Below are 20,413 nucleotides of genomic sequence, written 5' to 3' on the forward strand. Positions count from 1 at the left end.
GCACAGATTGCGCTAATTGGGCGCCGCTCGAATCTCCTGGATCGCTGCGTTAAAATATCAACGCAGCGGGATGGGAAAATCGCCCCTGCCGTCCCCCCACCCCCCCAACCTCCAGATTTCACCATCTGCAATGGTGGGATTTGGACCCATGTCCCTAGACCAGTACCCTGGGTCTCTGAATTACTAGTCCAATGAATACGCCACGGCCTGAATCTCCCCCCTCCCCACACGCTGTAATGGGAACTCTCACACACCATGCACTCACTCAGTTAAACATGCTGACTACTGATCGCTATCAACAGCTTTGAAAATGATGGTAAATCTAATGGGAGATTCCCCCCCCCCCAACCCCACCCCCCCCCCCCCCCCCCCCACCCCCGTTATTAGAAAAAAAACATTGAGTAAAGGGCCACAATTGAGCCAACAGAAAGTTTGCTTGCTCAGCATAACTTCCTTTTGATCCAATGGCCTGATCCTCCATGGGAATTATATTAAAGGTTCAGTATCTCATTGTCCAGCTTTGTCCAGCCATTGACTTCAGGGCAATTCTTCAAATTCAAGATCGGCCAACAAGCGAGCTCTCTGTCTCTGACTTTGTACGTGAAAGAAATAAAAATTGGAACTCTCACAGTGGACAATGTATAATTTTTTTATTTTCAGTGTAACCCCATGAAAGGCTTTGGACATGGAACACTGGTGTCTTTATTCAAGGAACATTGCTTGTAGTAGCGTACTGTGTGGAAAAGTCTTACGATTTTTAAATTCTACTTCCTTTTCACGCTTGCTCTGCTGGCAATTACAGGATTACAGTCAACTTATTTGTAGGTGATTTGCAATGTACTTTGGCCATGTGTCAGGTTTTGTAATATATATTTTCCTTTGCTCCAGTTGGCTGCTGTCTCATGGCTTTCAGTGTAGGCCTCCTCTTTGTTCAGCGTTCTGGAAACTACTTTGTAACCATGTTTGATGATTACTCAGCCACACTTCCCCTACTAATTGTGGTTATCCTGGAGAATGTCGTTATTGCTTGGGTTTATGGCACAGACAAGTACGTACCCGTGGTGCGAATGATTCATCTACATTTTGGTAAAATGTGTAACAGAGAGTGACTGAAGAATATTGCATTTTGCTCATTTTGCTTTCTCCACAAGCTACGTCCCAATTTTATCACAGCGCAGCACAGGCAGTGGTTATTCTTTATGAGTTACAGTAGGATTTCTTGTCATACTATACTGCTCCATCTAGTGACACCAGTGAGAACCAGTAACAGTCACTCTTATAGAGTAACTTGGAGTTCACCTGAGTGAAGGCTAATACTTATGCTTGGTCTTTCTGAACTCAAGCAGAAGGTGATTGTAATATCACTTTAAGGGATAGCAGCATGGCATCTTTAGAAGGAAAGTGTGTCCTGTTGTGTTGTGATAATGCTATTAAAAGCACCGATCACTCGTAAGGGATTGAGTAATCATGTTGTGGGTTCACTTATTTAAACTATGCACATGAGAACAGATAGACATGGATAAGCAGCTTGAAGACATCGGCAGCAGAGATATGTTCTGCTCACAGGCAAAAGAGGAACTAAGACTGGATTGCATGTCACATTTCCCTTTTAGTGATGTCATATCGCCCACCCTTAAAGGCGTATTACTCTAAAGGTCTCATCATTGGAACAACCTGCACAAATCAATTTCTTATAGAATCATAGAATCCTACAGTGCAGAAAGGGGCCATTTGGCCTATCGAGTCTGCACTGACCACAATTCTCCCGCCCCCCCCAACGCCCTATCCCCAAAACCATAATAGGCATTTACCCTAGCTAGTCTCCTTGACAGTAAGGGAGAATTTAGCATGGCCAATCCACCTAACCCGCACATCTTTGGACTGTGGGAAGAAATTGGAGCACTCGGAGGAAACCCATACAGACACGGGGAGAACGTGAAGACTCCACACAGATAGTGGCCCGAGGCCGGAAATCGAACCCGGGTCCATGGCGCTGTGAGGCAGCAGTGCTAACCACTGTGCCACCGTGGATAGAGTCATCATAATTTCATTAGTGTTCATTCTATTGTCCCACTCTATGTGCATAAATTTGGCCTGGCAGTATCACCGGCAATTTCATTTTCTAGATTATTGCTCGGGTCTGGGCATGAACTGCCTTGGCTAACTCTCACCTCACCCCCCCTGGAAGGAACAACATTATCTCCACTTAGCACTTTACAAAATATCCCAGCTTCACCTGTGGAGAATGACATCACAAATGAATATGCCACACAAGTTAACACTAAGATTCTGAGCCGTTGGAAACATTTTCTCATAGACTGCGTCAAGTAACCAAATGAGAGGGCCATTTGATTTTGTATTGAATTTTCCTAGGTTCATGGAGGACTTGAAGGATATGCTTGGATTCACTCCTTTCCGATATTACTATTACACATGGAAATACATTTCTCCGTTTATTTTGATTGTTTTACTTGGTGCAAGCATTGTCCAGATGTGCTTGAGTCCACCTGGCTACCAAGCCTGGATTAGTGAATTGGTGAGTTCTGTTTAAACCCATTAGTAATCTTCTGTTGCATTGTGGTTTTGCCTGTGAGCCCAGGGGATGATTCTGTGGGTGTACATGTACAGATGTATTATTTGGGGCACTAACCTTGTATTGCTAATGCTGGGGTACCCCCAAAGGCAATAAATTTAAACCCCAATCATAGCTATCATTTCGCCTTCTGACCTCCGACACTTCAGAACCTATTATTGCAGGAGGAAGATCTGTCAGGGCAAGGTTGGTCTTGGGTTTTATACGTGCAATCCTGGAACAACATTGACAGGATCATAGCATTACCACATTAAGGAAATGGCAGGTGAGATCTACAAAGGAAATACTGTATTTGTGTTCAGAGTTAGAACTGAAAAGGGATACTTCAGTGGGCAAACTGGATAGGTATAAAAATACCGGTTGTTTTGGTCATGTGTCCCCACATCAGCCCCACAATCCTAACTTGCCTGAAACCAGCCTGCCACAGAGGAGCAGGGCTTACTTGATAATGGGAAAAAATCACAACCAGAATTCTCTGGTCCTGCACGCTCCGCTGCCAGCGAGAACGGAGAATTTGGCGCTCAGCAAAATCGCCGTTCGCAGCAGCGGGACCGGATATTCCCAGCCGCGGACCAGGCCTTGACGATGTCCTCAGGCCACATATGCCAGCTTGATCTCTGACCTGCCAACTAAAGCTGGCAAGAGGCAACATCCTGACCACAGGATGCCCAGGCAAGCTTGTACTTTTAGCTGCTTACCAGTTTCTTGTGGGCCAAGTGGAACAGGAACTCTGCCGTTGACCCCATAAAGTTTAAAGTTTTAAAATTTATTTATTAGTGTCACAAGTAGGCTGACATTAACACTGCAATGGTGTTACTGTGAAAATCCCCTAGTTGCCACACTCCAGCGCCTGTTCGGGTACACGGAGGGAGAATTTAGCATGGCCAATGCACCTAACCAGCATGTCTTTCAGACTGTGGCAGGAAACCTGAGCACCCAGAGGAAACCCACGCAAACACAGGGAGAATGTGCAGACTCCGCACAGAAAGTAACCCAAGTTGGGAATCGAAGCAGGGCCCTGCTGCTGTGAGGCAGCAGTGCTAACCACTGTGCCACCGTGCTGCCCTAAGGAGCCCCCCTTGCCTCTGTCTTTGCCCCATCCCCAAAGTCCCCATTTCCAAATCCCTCTCCAACCCCTTAACCGATTGGGAATTGTTCCTGTGGACCCCTGGTGGCGGCTGGACTGCCTGAAAATTTCTACTCCCGCCTGACATTGTTCCCATCAAAAGTCAATGCCGAGGCAACCAATAAGGCTCTGGAGTTAAAATTGTTACGGGGGGGGGGTGGGGGTGACGACAAACGGATTATCCCTGCTTCAGTATACTCACCCGCAGTGCACTACCCCCTCCCTTCCCCTGCATTAACGTCAGGATTCAATTAATTCCATCCAGCTATTTGAATAGGGTTTTAAAAAAGGTACATTTATCTGTAGCATAGATTAATAATATTCCAACATGAGGCAGAAATAGTTTGAATTTCGGCAGGAGAGGGCACCAGATTTACATAAAAGACTTGGAAAGCAACAGTGCTCAGGATATGCACCACTTTCAGAGCTTTCGGGTCGGGGATTACTCTCCATAATAAACAACAACTGGTATTTAGATAATACCTTTAAAATAGTAAAACATCTCAAGTAGGCTTGTTCTGAGGTAGGTTTTAATGCGCGTCTCAAAGGTGGAAAGGGAGGTAGGAAGGTGGTGAGATGTAGGGGAGGAGTTCTTGGATCCTTGACAGCTGAAGACCCAGCCGATGGTGGAGATTAAAATTGGGGATGCGTAAGAGGCCTGAGCTGGATAAGCACAGATGTTTTGGATGGTTGTAGGGTAGGGGGAGCAAGCCAGAGGCTGATTTGAAAACAAGGGTGAGAATTTTTAAAAACAGATGCATTGCTCCACCTGGAGGTAAACTAGGTCAGCAAGCACAGAGGTATTGGGCTAATGGGACTCGACACAAGTTCAGATTCAGGCTGCAGTTTGGAGGATCTTAAACTTATGGAGGGTGGAAGATGGAAGTCCAACCAGGGAGTGCATTAGAATGGTCTAATCTAGAGTTACGAAAGCATGGATGTGGGTTTCAGTGGCAGATGAGCGGAGTTGGTCAATGTTACGCAGGTGGAAATAGGCACCCTCTATAGTGATGGCACAGATATGCATTCAGAAGTTCATCTTGGGGTCAAATGTAACGGAGTGAATTTTCCAGTCCTGCCAGCTATGGAATCATCGCAGGCAGGACAGAAAATTTGATGATCATTTAAAGGTCTGTTGACCTTGGACGGGAATTTTCAGTCTCGGGGTTGTTGCATGCGGCTGGAAATTCCTGCCCAACGCCGCTAGATGGGTCACCCTTACTAGTTGCATGCTTTAAGATTGAGTCCTGGCAACTTCTAAACCTGAAATGTTTTAGGGGAGTTCCTAATTCATTATGTGAACCTTGGAAGTGAATACTTGTGTGCATCTCATTTGTTTATCAATGTTTGCCACGTTAGATTGCACCTAGGCTGCTTAAGCGAATGGAGTTGGCCTCGATTTTAGAAATATTGAAAAACTGTAAAGTGAGATTCTGGGGGGCAATATTTGTCCACAGCAGGATTACGAAACAGGCTAACAGTGAGTTGGCAGATCACTTTAAACCATTTTCCATTTAGGAGTGGTTGCCCAATCCCAATATGAACCAATTTTGAGTGCTGACACAGACCAATTTCACCCCCTGTGAGAAATAATACTAATTTGAAACAAAACCCTAGGTCTGAGGTTGCAGAATGACAGAAGCTTGGCTCCCGCCATCCGCAAAGTCCGCAGGGAACACATCCCCACCAACTCCAGCAGCCCCCAGCGCCAAAGTACGCTCTAACCAGCATTGATTGGCATATGGCGGCTTTGAAAGTCTCACTTTGGAGAGCTGCTGGCCAATCTGATTGGCTGCCTGCTGTCCTGCCCTCCAGGCACAGCGCAGCAGTGGCCGGAAGAGGCACTGCAGGGAGCTGCCTGGAACTAATTGCCAGAAACCGGACCATAAGTTTCAGTTTATTTATTAGTGTCACAAGTAGGCGAACATTCACACTGCAATGAAGTTACTGTGAAAATCCCCGAGTCGCCACACTCCGGCGCCTGTTCAGGTACACTGAGGGAGAATTTAGCGTGACCATAGGTAAATGTCAGGGGGTCCCAGGATGGGAAGGGTAGGAAATACCGGCGGGGGGGGGGGGGGGGTCATGAAGATTGTAATCGGGGTCTTGGGCATAGGCTGGGATTGGGGGGAGGAGGTCCGGAAATCACTGGGCCTTAACGGGAGGGTGGCTGCGGTTGGAAGGGTGGCTCCTGTGCCTTTCCTCGTCCCACCCAAGATGGAACTGCGTTCAATCATGGTTTTCCCTCCCTGAGCTGCCAACCACCCACTGGCCTAAAGATTGAGGCTGGGCAGGAAAAGGCCCTTAAGTGGCCACTTAAGTGCCTTAATTGGGGCAAGGACGGGCCTCCCATCTGAGGCCTGATCAGCCCAGTGTAAAATCACTATCAGCTAGGGCAGGCAGAATCCTGGATGGAATCCCCTCCATGAAATTTTGCACTCCTCCCCTCCCGCCCGATTAACACCACCCCCGGCCCCCCCCCCCCCCCCCCCCCCCCCCCGCCTCATCTCAGAACCCGCTGTCAGGGAGCGTAAAATTCTAGCTCTGGATTTACTGAACCCATAATAGATTATTCAAGTGACACGGTTACAGAATTCTTCTCTCCATTTTCCTAGGGTGATGAGAGGTTTCTGAATTACCCACCGTGGGGCTTGGCTGTCTGTATCTGCCTCGTGTTAGTGGCAATTCTCCCTGTCCCGATCGTCTTTGTCATCCGTTACTTTAACATCATCGATGACGGCTCCAACTCCTTGGCCTCAGTCTCGTACAAGAAAGGGCGGATTCTGAAGGAGAACTCCAACCTGGAGGAAGACGACGCCAGTCTTCTGCACAGCAAGACCCCAAGCGAGGCGCACTCCCCAGTGGCTGGAAATAGCATCTACCGCAAACAAAATGGATCTCCCACTCCAGAAGCAGACATGGCTCCAAACGGCCGCTATGGCATTGGGTACTTAATGGCTGACATGCCTGAATCAGACTTGTAGCTTTTGAGCAAGCTTTGCCCGTCTATATGTATGTTGCTACGTTGAGCAGAATTGCCACTTAAGAGCACGCAAAGTACTAATGTGGCACATGTATCATGTATATCCTGTAGATAGACTATATTTTTCCATATTAATGATACTGTCTGAATACTGTTGCCTACAAGTAGCTGTGAGCAAAACTGAACATTATACTTTTCTGCATCCAACAGATTTTATTCAGTAATCCCTCTTTAGGAAAAAAAATTGGTTGTTTTTCTCAAAGACACCAATTTGCTTCCTAATCAGAGAGTATTCTTTCTCACCATGTCACTGAGATTAGTAAATTTGAGTTTTTCATTCTGTAACTTATGCAAATATTTAAAATGGATTTCAAACAGTGAATCAATATATGAATTGATATCATCCTAAATTATTTGGTAGCTTATCAAACGACAGTGTGTTCACAAAATCTTATTTCAGAAGAAAAAGCATTTAGCAGGGAACACTGTTTTTACCTCCATGTAAGGGGCAATTTCTCAGCTCTATCCGCAGGGGGCACTGATGGTGTTAAGACGACAGTATTCCATTCCAATTCTCTTCCTGCACCCTGTGGTCCACTAAGGCAGATTTTTGTCTGTTAGACTACAGTATACTGATCCCCAATTATCTGACACAAAAGCCCAGAAATTAATCCACACAGCACCCATTTTTGGCTGTTACTCCAATCGCCAATGCCCAATATGGTGGACCAGCAAGCATGTATGGCTTCATTTGCCTGCTGGACTGGGTAAGGATTACCAAGAGGTTGCTCCCTTCCCTAACAGCACTGTGGATGTCCCTACATCACAAGGCCTCCAGTAATTCAAGATGGCAGCTCTCCACCACTTTCTCAAGTACTATTAGTAATGGGCAATAAATGCTGGTTTTTGCAAGCGATGCTGACATCCCACAAACAAAAATGAACCAGGCGTTAGGCCTTTCATTTGCAAATGCAAATAGCCTCAGCACCTGTTTGAGCTCAGCTTTCCAAGATTGGTTTATTCTGAGTCAACCACTCCATTGTGGGCCTGCACTCGGGGGAAACCGGCCCCAAGGAATCGTCTGCAACAAAGAGTAAGTGCAATTGTAGAGCTGGTAGGAGCATGCTTCATTAAGGTGAACCCCCTCCCAGCCCTGCACCTTCCCTACTCAATCATCACTGCTTCCAGTCGTGGGACTGACAATCACAATCCCCAACATCGTCCCTAATCCAGGCTGGACTTACTGTCCCCATGTTCACATGCCCCTGCACTTACTCCAGCCAGATTCCTGATCCCTCCCAGTCTTATTCCTCTGGACCCATGTATCATTAGTCCCATGGTAAGAAGTCTCACAACACCAGGATAAAGTCCAACAGGTTTATTTGGAATCACGAGCTTTTGAAGCGCTTCTCCTTCATCAGGTGAGTGGCCACTCACCTGATGAAGGAGCTGCGCTCCGAAAGCTCGTGATTCCAAATAAACCCGTTGGACTTTAACCTGGTGTTGTGAGACTTCTTACTGTGCCCACCCCAGTCCAATGCCGGCATCTCCACCTCATGACTAGTACCATATCAGCACCCTAGTTCTTCACTGCACTTTGCCAGTCAGCTGTTACCACAAGGCCCAACGTCCCGTATTTGGGGAGGTCGAATTTCTGGGCCGGCACTCGCTTTGCAGCCCCTTATTGGGGAGGGATGGAATCATGGGAATTTTTCCCGAAGAATTCCTGTTATGCTCCATAATTGATAACGTAACAAAATGTTCTCAAAATTTACATATGTCAATGCCATGCATTATCACAATTTATTTGAGCTAGTTTGTTAATTCTGGTTGAAGACAGGCATACTCCCATTGATTTTGTTTTTCTGAGGAGAGGAATTTCCCGCCCTGATAACAGCATCTACCCTTTAACAGTTGTATGTAACATGGAGATTTTGTGCTTCTCTGCTATGTGACCACAATTGAGTGGCTGGCATGAGCTACAGATAGCTAGAGGGAGCTGTAATTTTTAAACTGGCTGTATATTTTGTGTAAAGTGTTTGCTATTATTAATTTGAAGAGGTAAAGCCCTATTTTCAAGAGTCCGAACTGACTCTGTTATCAGACTGATTAGTACAGTTATAATTTGGTGCCTAATTATTTTAGATATTTATTGTGGTTTAGAATATTTAGTGAACAAGCTATATATTTATATTGCATATTGCAAAGTGTACATATGTATATTTGTCTGGATTTGTTTGAACATTTTGATGCAAAAAAAAAATGCTTTTTTCAGCACTGATAAGGCCTTTGATGAAATTCTTTGTTAATTTTGTTAAGTTGGTTTCCTCGTAGTAAAGGTACCACTTTACTTTTTCCCGCAGTGGAAGGTTTAGGATCTTGAGTTCTACTGGAGCTCTGTAGCCCTTTGTTATATTTAATGTGACATTAAACACCCAATGATGAGGCTCGGGACTACGTTTGTCTGTTTTATTCTGGTGGCTGTATTTGTTTCCAAAGAGGTTTCTTCAAACTTAAATACTGTTCTTTGATCATTTGCACTTATATCTTACTTATGTTCCTCCTCTGGTGTGCTATTGGAATGTAAGATGCTTGCGTGTTGCCAGGAGAAGCTGGAGGCCACTCAGGCATTATTCTCTCCTCTTAACCTGCAATCGATTGCAAAGGCTTCAGCTTTCGAATTTGTGTTCTTTTTATTTATTAGTGTCACAAGTAAGCTTACATTAACACTGCATCACAACTGCTTTGCTTGCAAAAAAGATGGCAAAATTCTGCAGTGAAAGGGTGCATTATATTCAGTTAACTTTTTTTATTAGTGTCACAAGTAGGCTTACATTAACACTGCAATGAAGTTACTGTGACAATCCCCTAGTCGCCACACTCCGGAGCCTGTTCGGGTACACTGAGGGAGAATTTAGCATGGCCAATGCATCTAACCAACATGTCTTTTGGAATGTGGGAGCAAACTGGAGCACCTGGAGGAAACCCATGTGGACATGGGGAGAATGTGTAGACTCCGCACAGACAGTGACCCAAGCTGGGAATCAAACCTAGGTCTCTGGCACTGTGAGGCAGCAGTGCTAATCACTGTGCCACCCTGTGAAAGTGGGCCTATGTGTCATGCATTAGGATGTTCTGAATGAAAGCTGCAGCAATTTTCATTGCGCGTGTCACAAGATTAACCCCACCACATTTCATTAACATTCATTAACCCTTACTATCCATCGTGATGCTTTGCAATTGCCAAGGTTTGAAAGGATGCCCTCTGATGTGTTGTCATCATGGTTCATGTGGAGGTCTTGTGGCTAAGTGTTAGCGCCCCTATCTCTGGACCAGAAGCTCTGGTTCAAGTCCAATGGCAGAACTTGTTGGCTATTGTGCTGTAAAACTCCATAACCAGCTGATAATCAGATTGGGAGTCATTCCACTGCTTCCCCACTATTCCCCAAAGGGAAAAAGTGTGTGAAGATCTGCTTAAAAGGATGGTTTATGAATATGCTCACCCAGGCTGGAATAAAATAAAACCACAAATGCCTTATACCCCTACCTGCCATTCCTGGCAGTAAATGCAGGGGCAAGTGAGGAGCTCCATAATATCATGTGTGGGTTATACCCAATCCCTGGTGTAACTGCAATGGATGATCTTGGCTTTTATCTCCCAAGTTCAGTTTCATTTCTTGAGTAATGAAAGCAAAGTTCAATAGATGCTTCATCATCCAGAACTTAGGGCGGGATTTCCCAGTCCTGCCTCTTGTGGAAATTGTTGCAGGTGGGATGGAAAACTTGACGGAACGGCAAAAGGTCCGCGGGACCAAAGAATCCCACCCTTCGCGACTGCAGGATTATATAAAGTTTTTAAAAGTTTATTTATTCGTATTGCAAGTAGGCTTACATTAACACCGCAATGAAGTTACTGTGAAAATCCCCTAGTCCTCCATTTCACGATTGGTTTGTATTTTCATGTTAAATGCTCTTTCAATTTGAACAGTTCAACCTTATAATTAGGTGGCTCAACAACAACATGAAGTCGTAGGATAACACATCAGGCAGCCATTCTGCCCAGTCAGTCGATGCTGGCTCTTTCCATGGGCAATCCAGTGTGTCCAAATCCCCTCTTCTTTCCATATCCCAGCAACCTTTTCTCACTCAAGTATTCATTCAATTCCTTTTTGAAGGTTAGTGGTGAATCTGTATCCAGCACCCTGTTAGGCATTGTGTTCCAAATCTCACCCACTCACTGGATTTTCTTTTTACTTCAAAATAAGATCAACAGTGATGTCTAGCCCTTTATTAGAACATAGAACAGCACAGCACAGAAACAAGCCTTTTGGCCCACAATGTGTGCCAAACATGGCGCCAAATTAAACTAATCCCTTCTGCCTGCCCTTGTTCCACATCCTTCAATTCTTGCATATTCATGTGCTTATTTAAAAGCCCCTTAAATGCCCTTATCATATCTGCCTGCACCACCACCCCTGGCAGCGTGTTCCAGACACCTCCACTCTCTGTGTAAAAAAGCTGCCCCTCACATCTCCTTTGAACTTTCCCCCTCTCATCTTAAGTACATACCCTCTAGTATTAGACATTTCAGCTCTAGGAAAAATATTCTGACTGTCAACCATATCTATGCCTCTCTTAATTTTATAGACTTCTGTCAGATCTCCCCTCAGCCCTCGCTGTCCAGAGAAAACAACCCTAGTTTGTTCAGCCTCTCCTTATAGCTCATACCCTCTAATCCAGGCAGCATCTTGGTAAACCTCTTCTGCACCCCCTCCAAAAGTCTTCCTGTAATGTGGCGGCCAGAATTATAGAGTCGTAGAGGTTTACAGCATGGAAACAGGCCCTTCGGCCCAACCTGTCCATGCCGCCCCTTTTTTTTAACCACTAAGCTAGTCCCAATTGCCCACGTTTGGCCCATAAACCACTCTACCCATCTTACCCATGTAACTGTCTAAATGATTTTTAAAAGACAAAATTATACCCGCCTCTACTACAACCTCTGGCAGCTTGTTCCAGACACTCACCATCCTCTGTGTGAAAAAATTGCCCCTCTGGACACTTTTGTATCTCTCCCCTCTCATCTTAAACCTATGCCCTCTAGTTTTAGACTCCCCTGCCCTTGGGAAAAGATATTGACTATCCAGCTGTTCTTTGCCCATCATTTTTTTGTAAGATCACCCCTTTTGAGTGGGCTTCAAAATAGTTGGCCAGTGTCCCTGCACAGACTAGGCAGGAGATTTTGTAAACTATTTAATTTGGGATCCTGTGTCATTTGCAGGAATCAAATACAATTTTGGGGGTCACAGGGCAGAGTTCATGTGCTTTTTGGCAGAACCAAGTGTTGAGCAACTTTAAAGGTTCTTAAAGAGGCCAATTGAACTGGTCTGAAATGCCCATAACAAACTGTGGCGCTGATTTCTGTGTTCGTCCAGCATCACAACTCTGGTCGCTCGGTCACCCCACTTTGAAAACCGTTTTCATCTTGACTCCATTGCCGCTGGTGCCATCAGACAGGCATTGTGGTTGCCATGCAACTGCCCATCACCCCCACAACCTGCACTGTACACAAAAAACACTCTGATTTTAAAGTTTTAAAGTTTATTTATTAATGTCACAAGTAGGCTTACATTAACACTGCAATGAAGTTACTGTGAAAATCCCCTAGTCGCCACACTCCGGTGCCTGTTCGGGTACACTGAGGGAGAATTTAGCACGGCTAATGCACCTAACTAGCACGTCTTTCAGACTGTGGAAGGAAACCAGAGCACCCGGAGGAAACCCACGCAGACACGGGGAGAACATGCAGACTCCGCACAGACAGTGACCCAAGCCGGGAATTGAACCCGGGTCCCTGGTGCTGTGAGGGCAGCAGTGCTAACCACTGTGTCACCATGCTCCCAGTCTGGGGTTGCGACTGGTAGAACATTGATACGGTGCACTCATGCACAATGCCACGCCGTCGCAGAGTAACAGGGTGGCAGATCAGTGCTCTGACTAGCTTGCTTGAGCGCTGCTCCTTCATCAGGTGAGTGGGAGTTCTGTTCACAAACAGGGCAGATAAAGACACAATGCCCTGTTTGTGAACAGAACTCCCACTCACCTGGTGAAGGGGCAGCGCTCTGAAAGTGTTGTGAGACTTCTTACTGTGCTTACCCCAGTCCAATGCCGGCATCTCCACATCATGGCTACCTTGCTTGAAACGGAACAGCGCAATCCTCTAGGAGCAGCAGAAAAATAAGAGGCCAGCTCACTTTTACACACACCCTGAGGGCCTTTAACATTAGAAGAGTGTAGCCAATGCCAAATGCACTTTTTCCCCCTTGGCAGCTGATGCTTGTTGTTACAACAGTGGCAGAGATCAGTTTTCATGGGAATATGGAGGTTTGTGTTGCTTGGATGTGTACAATTCGATGCCTCAGTTGTAGGTTTCCCTTCACTCCACTTGCATCAAAACTGCCAAAATACAATGTTCCAATTGAAATGAGACCATATAACAACTTGGAACAAAAGAAGGTTTCAGCACAGGAGGCCATTCAGCCCAACATCTCTGTGCCAGCTCTATGCTAAACATCACCACATTGTGCCCATGTGCACAAATACCAGTCTCTTTACAAAATAACAGAGAGAGCGAGAAGGTGGCGTGAAGAGAGAGGGAGCAAGATAAATTTATCTTTTGTGATGGCCTAGTGGTATTATCACTGGACTATTAATCACTAGACTAGACATTAGCTAATGTTCTGGGAACCCGGGTTTGAATTCCACCGTAGCAGATGGTGGAATTTGAATTCAATAAAAAAATATTTGGAATTAAGAATCTACTGATGACCATGAAACCCTTGCCGATTATCGGAAAAACCCACCTGGTTCACTGATGTCCTTTAGAGAAGGAAATCTGCAGTCCTTACCTGGTCTGGCCTACACGTGACTCCAGAGGCACAGCAATGTGGTTGATTCTCAACTGCCCTCGGGCAATCAGGAATGGACAATAAATGCTGATCAGCCAGCAACACATGTCCCATGAATGAATTTTTAAAAAATATAATTTATCCGGATTTTCAAAAGGCTGTTGATAAGGTGCACCTTATAGGCTAATGAATAAGGTCAGAGAGTGTGGAGTCAAGGGACAAGTGGCTGAATGGATTGCTAACCGGCGGCAAGATAGAAAGCCAAGATTGGCAGTAAAAAGTAGTTACTTTGAATGGCTAAAGGATGGGGGAGTAAGTGGTGTTCTATAAAGATCGGGAACGGGGGGATGAGGGGGGGACGAGGGGGGGGGGACGAGGGGGGGGGACGAGGGGGGGGGACGAGGGGGGGGGGGACGAGGGGGGGGACGAGGGGGGGGCGGGGAGGGATGAGGGGGGGAACGAGGGGGGGACACGAGGGGGGGGACACGAGGGGGGGGACGAGGAGGGGGGGATGGGGGGGGGAGATGGGGGGGGGAGACGGGGGGGGGGGGAGACGGGGGGGGGGGGGGGTGGGGGGGGGGAAGTAGTGTTCCATAAAGTTCAGGGCTGGGAACACTGCTGTTCACAATTTACCTTGCCAATTTGGACTTTGGATTCAAAGGGTGCAATTTTACCATCCCTCCAACCAGCAGGATTTTCCAGTCCCGCCGAAGACAATGGACCTTTGAATGGCTTGCTGCATTTTATGGCCGTCGTGATGGAACTGTAAAATTATACGCCGCGATTCTCCCAAAAGTGCTGAATTGGTGGGAGAACTGTCTAAATCCCGACTGTTTTGTCAGTTCAGCTGCTCACCTGAATCTCCGCACTCTGTGCACTGCAGAGGTCCCAGTCGTGGATCTCATTAAAATCCCGGGGGCGGGGGGGGGGCCTATTCGCACTGGGGTTTGGTAGCTCCGGAACTCTGTGCATGCGCAGTGGCCCCAAACTGTCAACCTCCCCGTTTGCTGGTCAGCTGATCGCTCGCCAGCCTGGAACCACCGCAGTGCTGCCCCTCCAGCTCCCCCCCCCCCCGCATGGCCCGATCGCGGCCACCAAAGCAATTCCCGGGCCAGCCCTGACCCTGACCCTGCCCCATCTCAGAATGCCCCGATGCACAGCACCCACCCCTCCCTCAGCAGTGGTGATCCCCAAACCCCCCTCATCCCAGCAGACCCACCCATGCTGGCCCACCCCTCACCTCCCTGGAGGCAGGCCCCCCCCGGCAGACCACCCCCTCCCAGCCCGCCCCCAATCGCTGCCTTCCCTCCATCCCAGACCGATCCTGTCTGCAGAGTGGCAGCGGGACCCTCCACCCCTACTGATCGTTCCTAGGTTCTGCGCACAATAGACCCTGCCCCCTTGGCACTGCCCGATGCCTGATGGGCAGTGCCAAGGTGCCCCCGGGCATAGGCACTTTGCCCCGTGGGCAGTGCCAGGGTGCCCATGCCCAGGGGGCACCATCCCCCCACCACCCGACTCCCTGGGGGGCCCTGATTGCCCTCCCCTTCATTCTGGCGGGGTCTCCTGCTAGTTCCCCGAACAAGGGGAGCTAGTCTGAACCCCACCAGAATGAAATACTCCTGGTGGGTGGGAGATTCAATCGGGACCTGAAAGTTCCCGATAATTAACATAGTTAAAACATATTAAAAAAGGATTCAAATTACTTATCTGCCTTCCCACCAGTTTCCAGCGTGGTCTGACCAGCGACTGTTCTCCGGCTCTGGAAGTTGCGCATGCATTCCCGGGACACGTGCAAATCATGTTCAAGGCCGGAGAAGCGCTTCTCCCACCGTGATCCGACAGAAAAGTTGCGGGTCACGATGGGAGAATTGCGGCCATAATTTCTAAATTGCAGGTGACACCAATTTGGAAATGGGGAGATAGTCAATGCTGAGAGCTCCAGAATCAAATTGCAAAGGACATTAATAAACTTGCAGAGTACTACTAGGTGAACATTAATTTAAACCTGTTTAAAGGCCTCTGGTTTCCTTGTTTTGTTTCCCCATTTTCAATGGGAGTTGTCACCTTCCAATCCCCTACCCAATTTCCATATCCAACGATGTTGGTGTGGTGAACCATAGATGGTTATCACTATGGGTACTTGTACATATGTTACTCTTGTTACTGTTGGGGTTAGGGTTGGGGTGTTCCACCTGTTGGTATTGTTCTGTGGTACACTCCGGTTGGCTCCGCCTACCTATAGGAGTATAAAGGTCACTGCACTTCCTCGTGACCCTTTAGTCTGGGATTGTATTGTTAGTAAGAAGTTTAACAACACCAGGTTAAAGTCCAACAGGTTTATTTGGTAGCAAAAGCCACACAAGCTTTCGAGGCTCTGAGCCCCTTCTTCAGGTGAGTGGGAATTCTGTTCACAAACAGAACTTATAAAGACACAGACTCAATTTACATGAATAATGGTTGGAATGTGAATACTTACAACTAATCCAGTCTTTAAGAAACAAAACAATGGGAATTCTGTTTGTGAACAGAATTCCCACTCACCTGAAGAAGGGGCTCAGAGCCTCGAAAGCTTGTGTGGCTTTTGCTACCAAATAAACCTGTTGGACTTTAACCTGGTGTTGTTAAACTTCTTACTGTGTTTACCCCAGTCCAACGCCGGCATCTCCACATCATTGTATTGTTAAGCAGTATGCTCCATTCTTGTTGCTAATAAAAGCCTTTATTTCCCGGGTACGATCCTGCCTCCCGAGTGAATTAATCGCGCATCAGTTGGACAGATTGTGGTCAAAACCTCAGCTATTACTGATTGGTCATGTGTTATTTGTTCATATATGACTTTATCATGTGGCATTCAAACATGTGGCAAATGAACACATGACTTTTACCCAGTGCTGGCAAAAGCATTTGCTTTAGTGGGGTGTCTCCACATCATCACAGCCAATTAAATTATTTGTATTCCACATAAGTGAAAGACTTAGACCTGAATTTTCACCTCTGGAACAGGTCGCTAGTCTATCACCAGGGGCTTATAGCTTGAGGGGTGCCAGTCCGCATCAAGCGTGGCTGACCAGGAGTCTCTCCCACTCTTGTCAGCAGCCACTGGCATGTTTGGAAGGATTTTCAGACTGACGCCACCTGTTCGGCCACGTTATGAACACAACTACATTGGACTTCAAATCCTATGTGGGACTCGAACCCGGAGCTTCCGGCTCAGGTACAGGGATGCTACCACTGCGCTACATGACCTCCAGGTGCACAAAATTCTACAGTTATAATTTTTGATGACTTGAAATGGGTAGCGTCACTGGAATGGAAATCTGAGGGGCAGCCAATCCCCCACCTGACACACAAACCAAAAGTACCCCGAAAGTTACCACTGCCCTGAATTCCTTACAATTGAAATCATTCCAGGTGATGGTTACCCTTAAGCCAGGCACCAAGAAGGTCACACCTTTCTTATTTGAAGCCAACAAAGGAATAGAATTTGGTACATGTTCTGTGCCCTTCTGTGTATGAAATAGGTGTAGGGGGCGATTCTCCCTATTGTAGCGGGATCCCCTTTTTAACTCCACTGGGCTTATTTTAGGTTTGGTTCTCCGTTACCCAAACCCCACCAATGCCCGAGTAATTCTCTCTCTCGCCGATGGAACAACGGCCACCTTGCGTCTACTTCACTAGAGTAGCGCTCCCAAGAGAGAGAAAAGGAAACTGCTGCCTATCCACTACCTGGCAGCCTTTCCTGAGTGGGCGGTTTCGAAGCGCCCAGGGTACCCTCAGTTCTAGACTCCGGAATTATGGTAAGGGATATTTAAATATTGTGACTTGGTCAGAGATCATTGGTGAGAAATTGAAAAGATCAAAACGGACTCCAATGGAAGTCAAAGATATATATATATATATATTTATTAAAACATCAAGGTCAATATCACCAAACACCAGGAAAACAACACACAATGCCTTATGCTCTATAAGACTGTAGCTATGGAAGGAATACTAAAACGGACACACCGGAATGTTTACTTTACACAAGTTTACCAGTGTCTTAAACTATGAAAGGTGCATGCAGAAGCCCCCCCTTTCCCCAAAGCCTCATTCACTATGATGATCTCGGGAACTTCGCGAATTACCAGGGGATAGTCACAATCCTAGTTTAAATTGCTCAGTGGGCTTCGGGCTGCGTGCTGGAGACGAATGAGAGGCAGGAACAGGAGAAGAGAGTGGTGAGTGCTGTCATGCTGGTCCGAAGAAAAAAAGAGAGAGATGGCCGGCCTGACCATCCTTTTATATTGTAAAACTTGAATTTTTTTCCTGCCAACTCCGCCCCCTTCCAACCGGCAGTTCCACAGACAAAGGCTTGCTAGTGTTATCTGTAGCTGCGATCTTACAGTCCATAGAGACCAATGATCCCATCCCAGGTGATAGGTCTCTTGCTGTCCTTTATTGTTCCATCGGAGATCGTTTAATTGTTTTCCCATTATGGAAATGGGCTTCTCCTCGCTCTGGGACAAGGCCTTATCACCTGTATTGAGTCTAGACCAGGTGTATTGTCTTGCTGCCGGCCTAGTCTGGTGATGTGCTGCTGATAACCTAATCAGCAGTCCGTCTGGTTTCTGGCTGCTTGCAATTTTTGGACTGGGCCCCTTCACACACACACACACACACACACAGGCTGGCTGAGCTCCCTGGGAAATTTATGGTCAAGTCCTGCAGCCAAATGTGGCCACTTTCACAGTTCTTTAGGGTTCAAGTCCTTTTCCCAGCTCATAAAAAAGACCTGAGTTGCCCGAAAAACTTACACTATCCACTACATTGCTTTAGCAGTGCAATGAGCCGGGAGACATCTGTGGAGGCCATTTAGTGGGCTCCTCATTGGGCACCCAGACCTCCACGTGTCTCTACCGCGAAGTGTTTTGGAGTCATCAGCCTCATGCCTGAAATTGGCACAGAGCTGATTTAAATATTGAAATTAATATTTACATCCCATTAGCGGGCCCGGGACTGGTTCCCTCCAGTGGGGTTTACAACTGCTCCCCACTAATGGAAACAGGTGGCCCAATCCCGCTGAAGAGAACAGAGGCCATTGAAGCCCCCTGCCCCCACCCTCACCCCGAGGTCAGAAGTAAGGAGGAAGGCCCCCGGGCAGTGCCAGCCTGGCCCCCTGGCATTGCACAAGGGGCAAACTGGCAATGCCCAAGGGGCACCTTGGTATTGCCCACTGGGCATTGGGCAGTGCCAAGGGGGTGGGGCATAATGGGGTCGGGCCTATTCGGGGCTGATCAGTGGGGATGGGAGGTCCTACTGCCACTGTACCAGAAAATCACTAGGAGAGGGAGGGGGTGATTGGGGCTGGCCATCCGGATTGGGGTGGGTTGGGGCTGCCAGTGGGGTTGGGGCTGCCGGGCGGTTGAGGCTGCCGGTGGAGGGGGGGGGGGGGTGGGCGGGCATAGGGACTGTTGGGGGGTGGGGCGGGACTGCCTGGGGGATTGGGGGGGTTGGGACTGCCAGGGGGGTTGGCCGAGGAGATCAAGGCTGGCCAGAGGGGATGGGGGGGGGGGCGTGGGGAGACATATGGGCTTGCCCGGAGAGGTCCGGGAAGCCAGCGATCATGGGGTGGGGGTATTGTAGTGGCAGCTATGCGGGGTCACGGGGCGCTGGCCAGCGATCGGGAGGCCAGCACTGCGGAGTTATTGCGCTGTGCTGATCTCTGCTCTGACAGATTGTCACATGCGCAGTGACCTGCTCAGCGCTATGCTGCTGGCCTCTCCAGCGGGAATAGGCCCCGCCACCTGATTTTCAGAGTGAATCTCTCTCGGGCACTCTGCAGTGCGCAGAGTGTGGGAGATTCATTCTGGAAATCCTGCTAAAAATAGCGGCAGGAGTCACTCCTGTTTTCACGCGAATTCGGCACTTAGAATGTTTTTGGGAGAATCGCCCCCCCCGTACTTATGAATCAGGGGGACTTCCTGCATGTAATCTAATCAAACATTTGGATCACTGCTAAATTTGCCTAAGACAAGGATCTGGTCCCTTCTTTAGCTACATGAGTGTTTTTTGTTGGACCATTTTCCAAAATGAGTTTGCCTTAAAGAGGTTGGCGGGGGGGGAGGTGGGTAGGGACATGCAGTGACTGACATCATGGCAACAAAACTCCAGGCAACAAATGTATTAACAGAATATGAGCGAACAGAGGGAACTAAAGCTCAACAGCTGGGACGGCTGCACAATGCCCAAGTTCCACTGGACATTTGCAAAGTAGTCAACATTTGCAAATTGCTTCTGTATGTGCCAAATGATTCTTTGCAGATACACGAGTCTGAATCTAAATGAAATGATTATCAGTATTTATCTATTAGTTGAATAAACTAGATTTGAAAGAGATTGCCTCCCGTTCTAAATGAATGCGCCACTTATTTACCAGTTTGCTTTTTAATCAATACCAGTGGGCCTCTGAGATTGCTAGCCAAATGATCAACCCAAAATGCATTTATGAGGAAAATTGCAAAAGCATTGGACAATAAAAAACTGACTAATCTTTTCCATTGTACATGCATCATACATTTTTGCCTGCTCTCAACCGATCTTATATAACCGATGGTTACAGAAGTGAGCAGAGGGAGGGGTGCGCGGATTGGGGGAAAGAACAGGAGTTTTCAATCTGAAGAAGTACATGGAAATTACAAAATGAGCCAGATAAAACATAGACGTGGGCCAAATGGTGACAGATAAACTATATATTATGAAGTACTTTCAGATAATAATATAACGCAAGTCCTCCGGAAATACCCAAGGGTGACGCGGAAAGA

The 20,413-nt window shown here is 47.3% G+C and overlaps 1 protein-coding gene across 1 annotated transcript in view; it reads left to right on the forward strand.

The window, feature by feature from the left end:
• Positions 1–6,703, forward strand: part of slc6a15 (solute carrier family 6 member 15) — a 37,853-nt gene extending 31,150 nt beyond the window's left edge. The window contains exons 9-11 of the mRNA XM_078221156.1: positions 889–1,048; positions 2,374–2,536; positions 6,335–6,703. Coding sequence (XP_078077282.1) covers positions 889–1,048; positions 2,374–2,536; positions 6,335–6,703 — 692 coding nt within the window. The remainder of the gene's footprint in view (positions 1–888; positions 1,049–2,373; positions 2,537–6,334) is intronic.
• The last annotated feature ends 13,710 nt before the right edge of the window (positions 6,704–20,413 follow it).

The sequence above is a fragment of the Mustelus asterias genome, chromosome 9 (assembly GCF_964213995.1).
Source record: "Mustelus asterias chromosome 9, sMusAst1.hap1.1, whole genome shotgun sequence".
NCBI classification, from domain to species: Eukaryota; Metazoa; Chordata; class Chondrichthyes; order Carcharhiniformes; family Triakidae; genus Mustelus; species Mustelus asterias.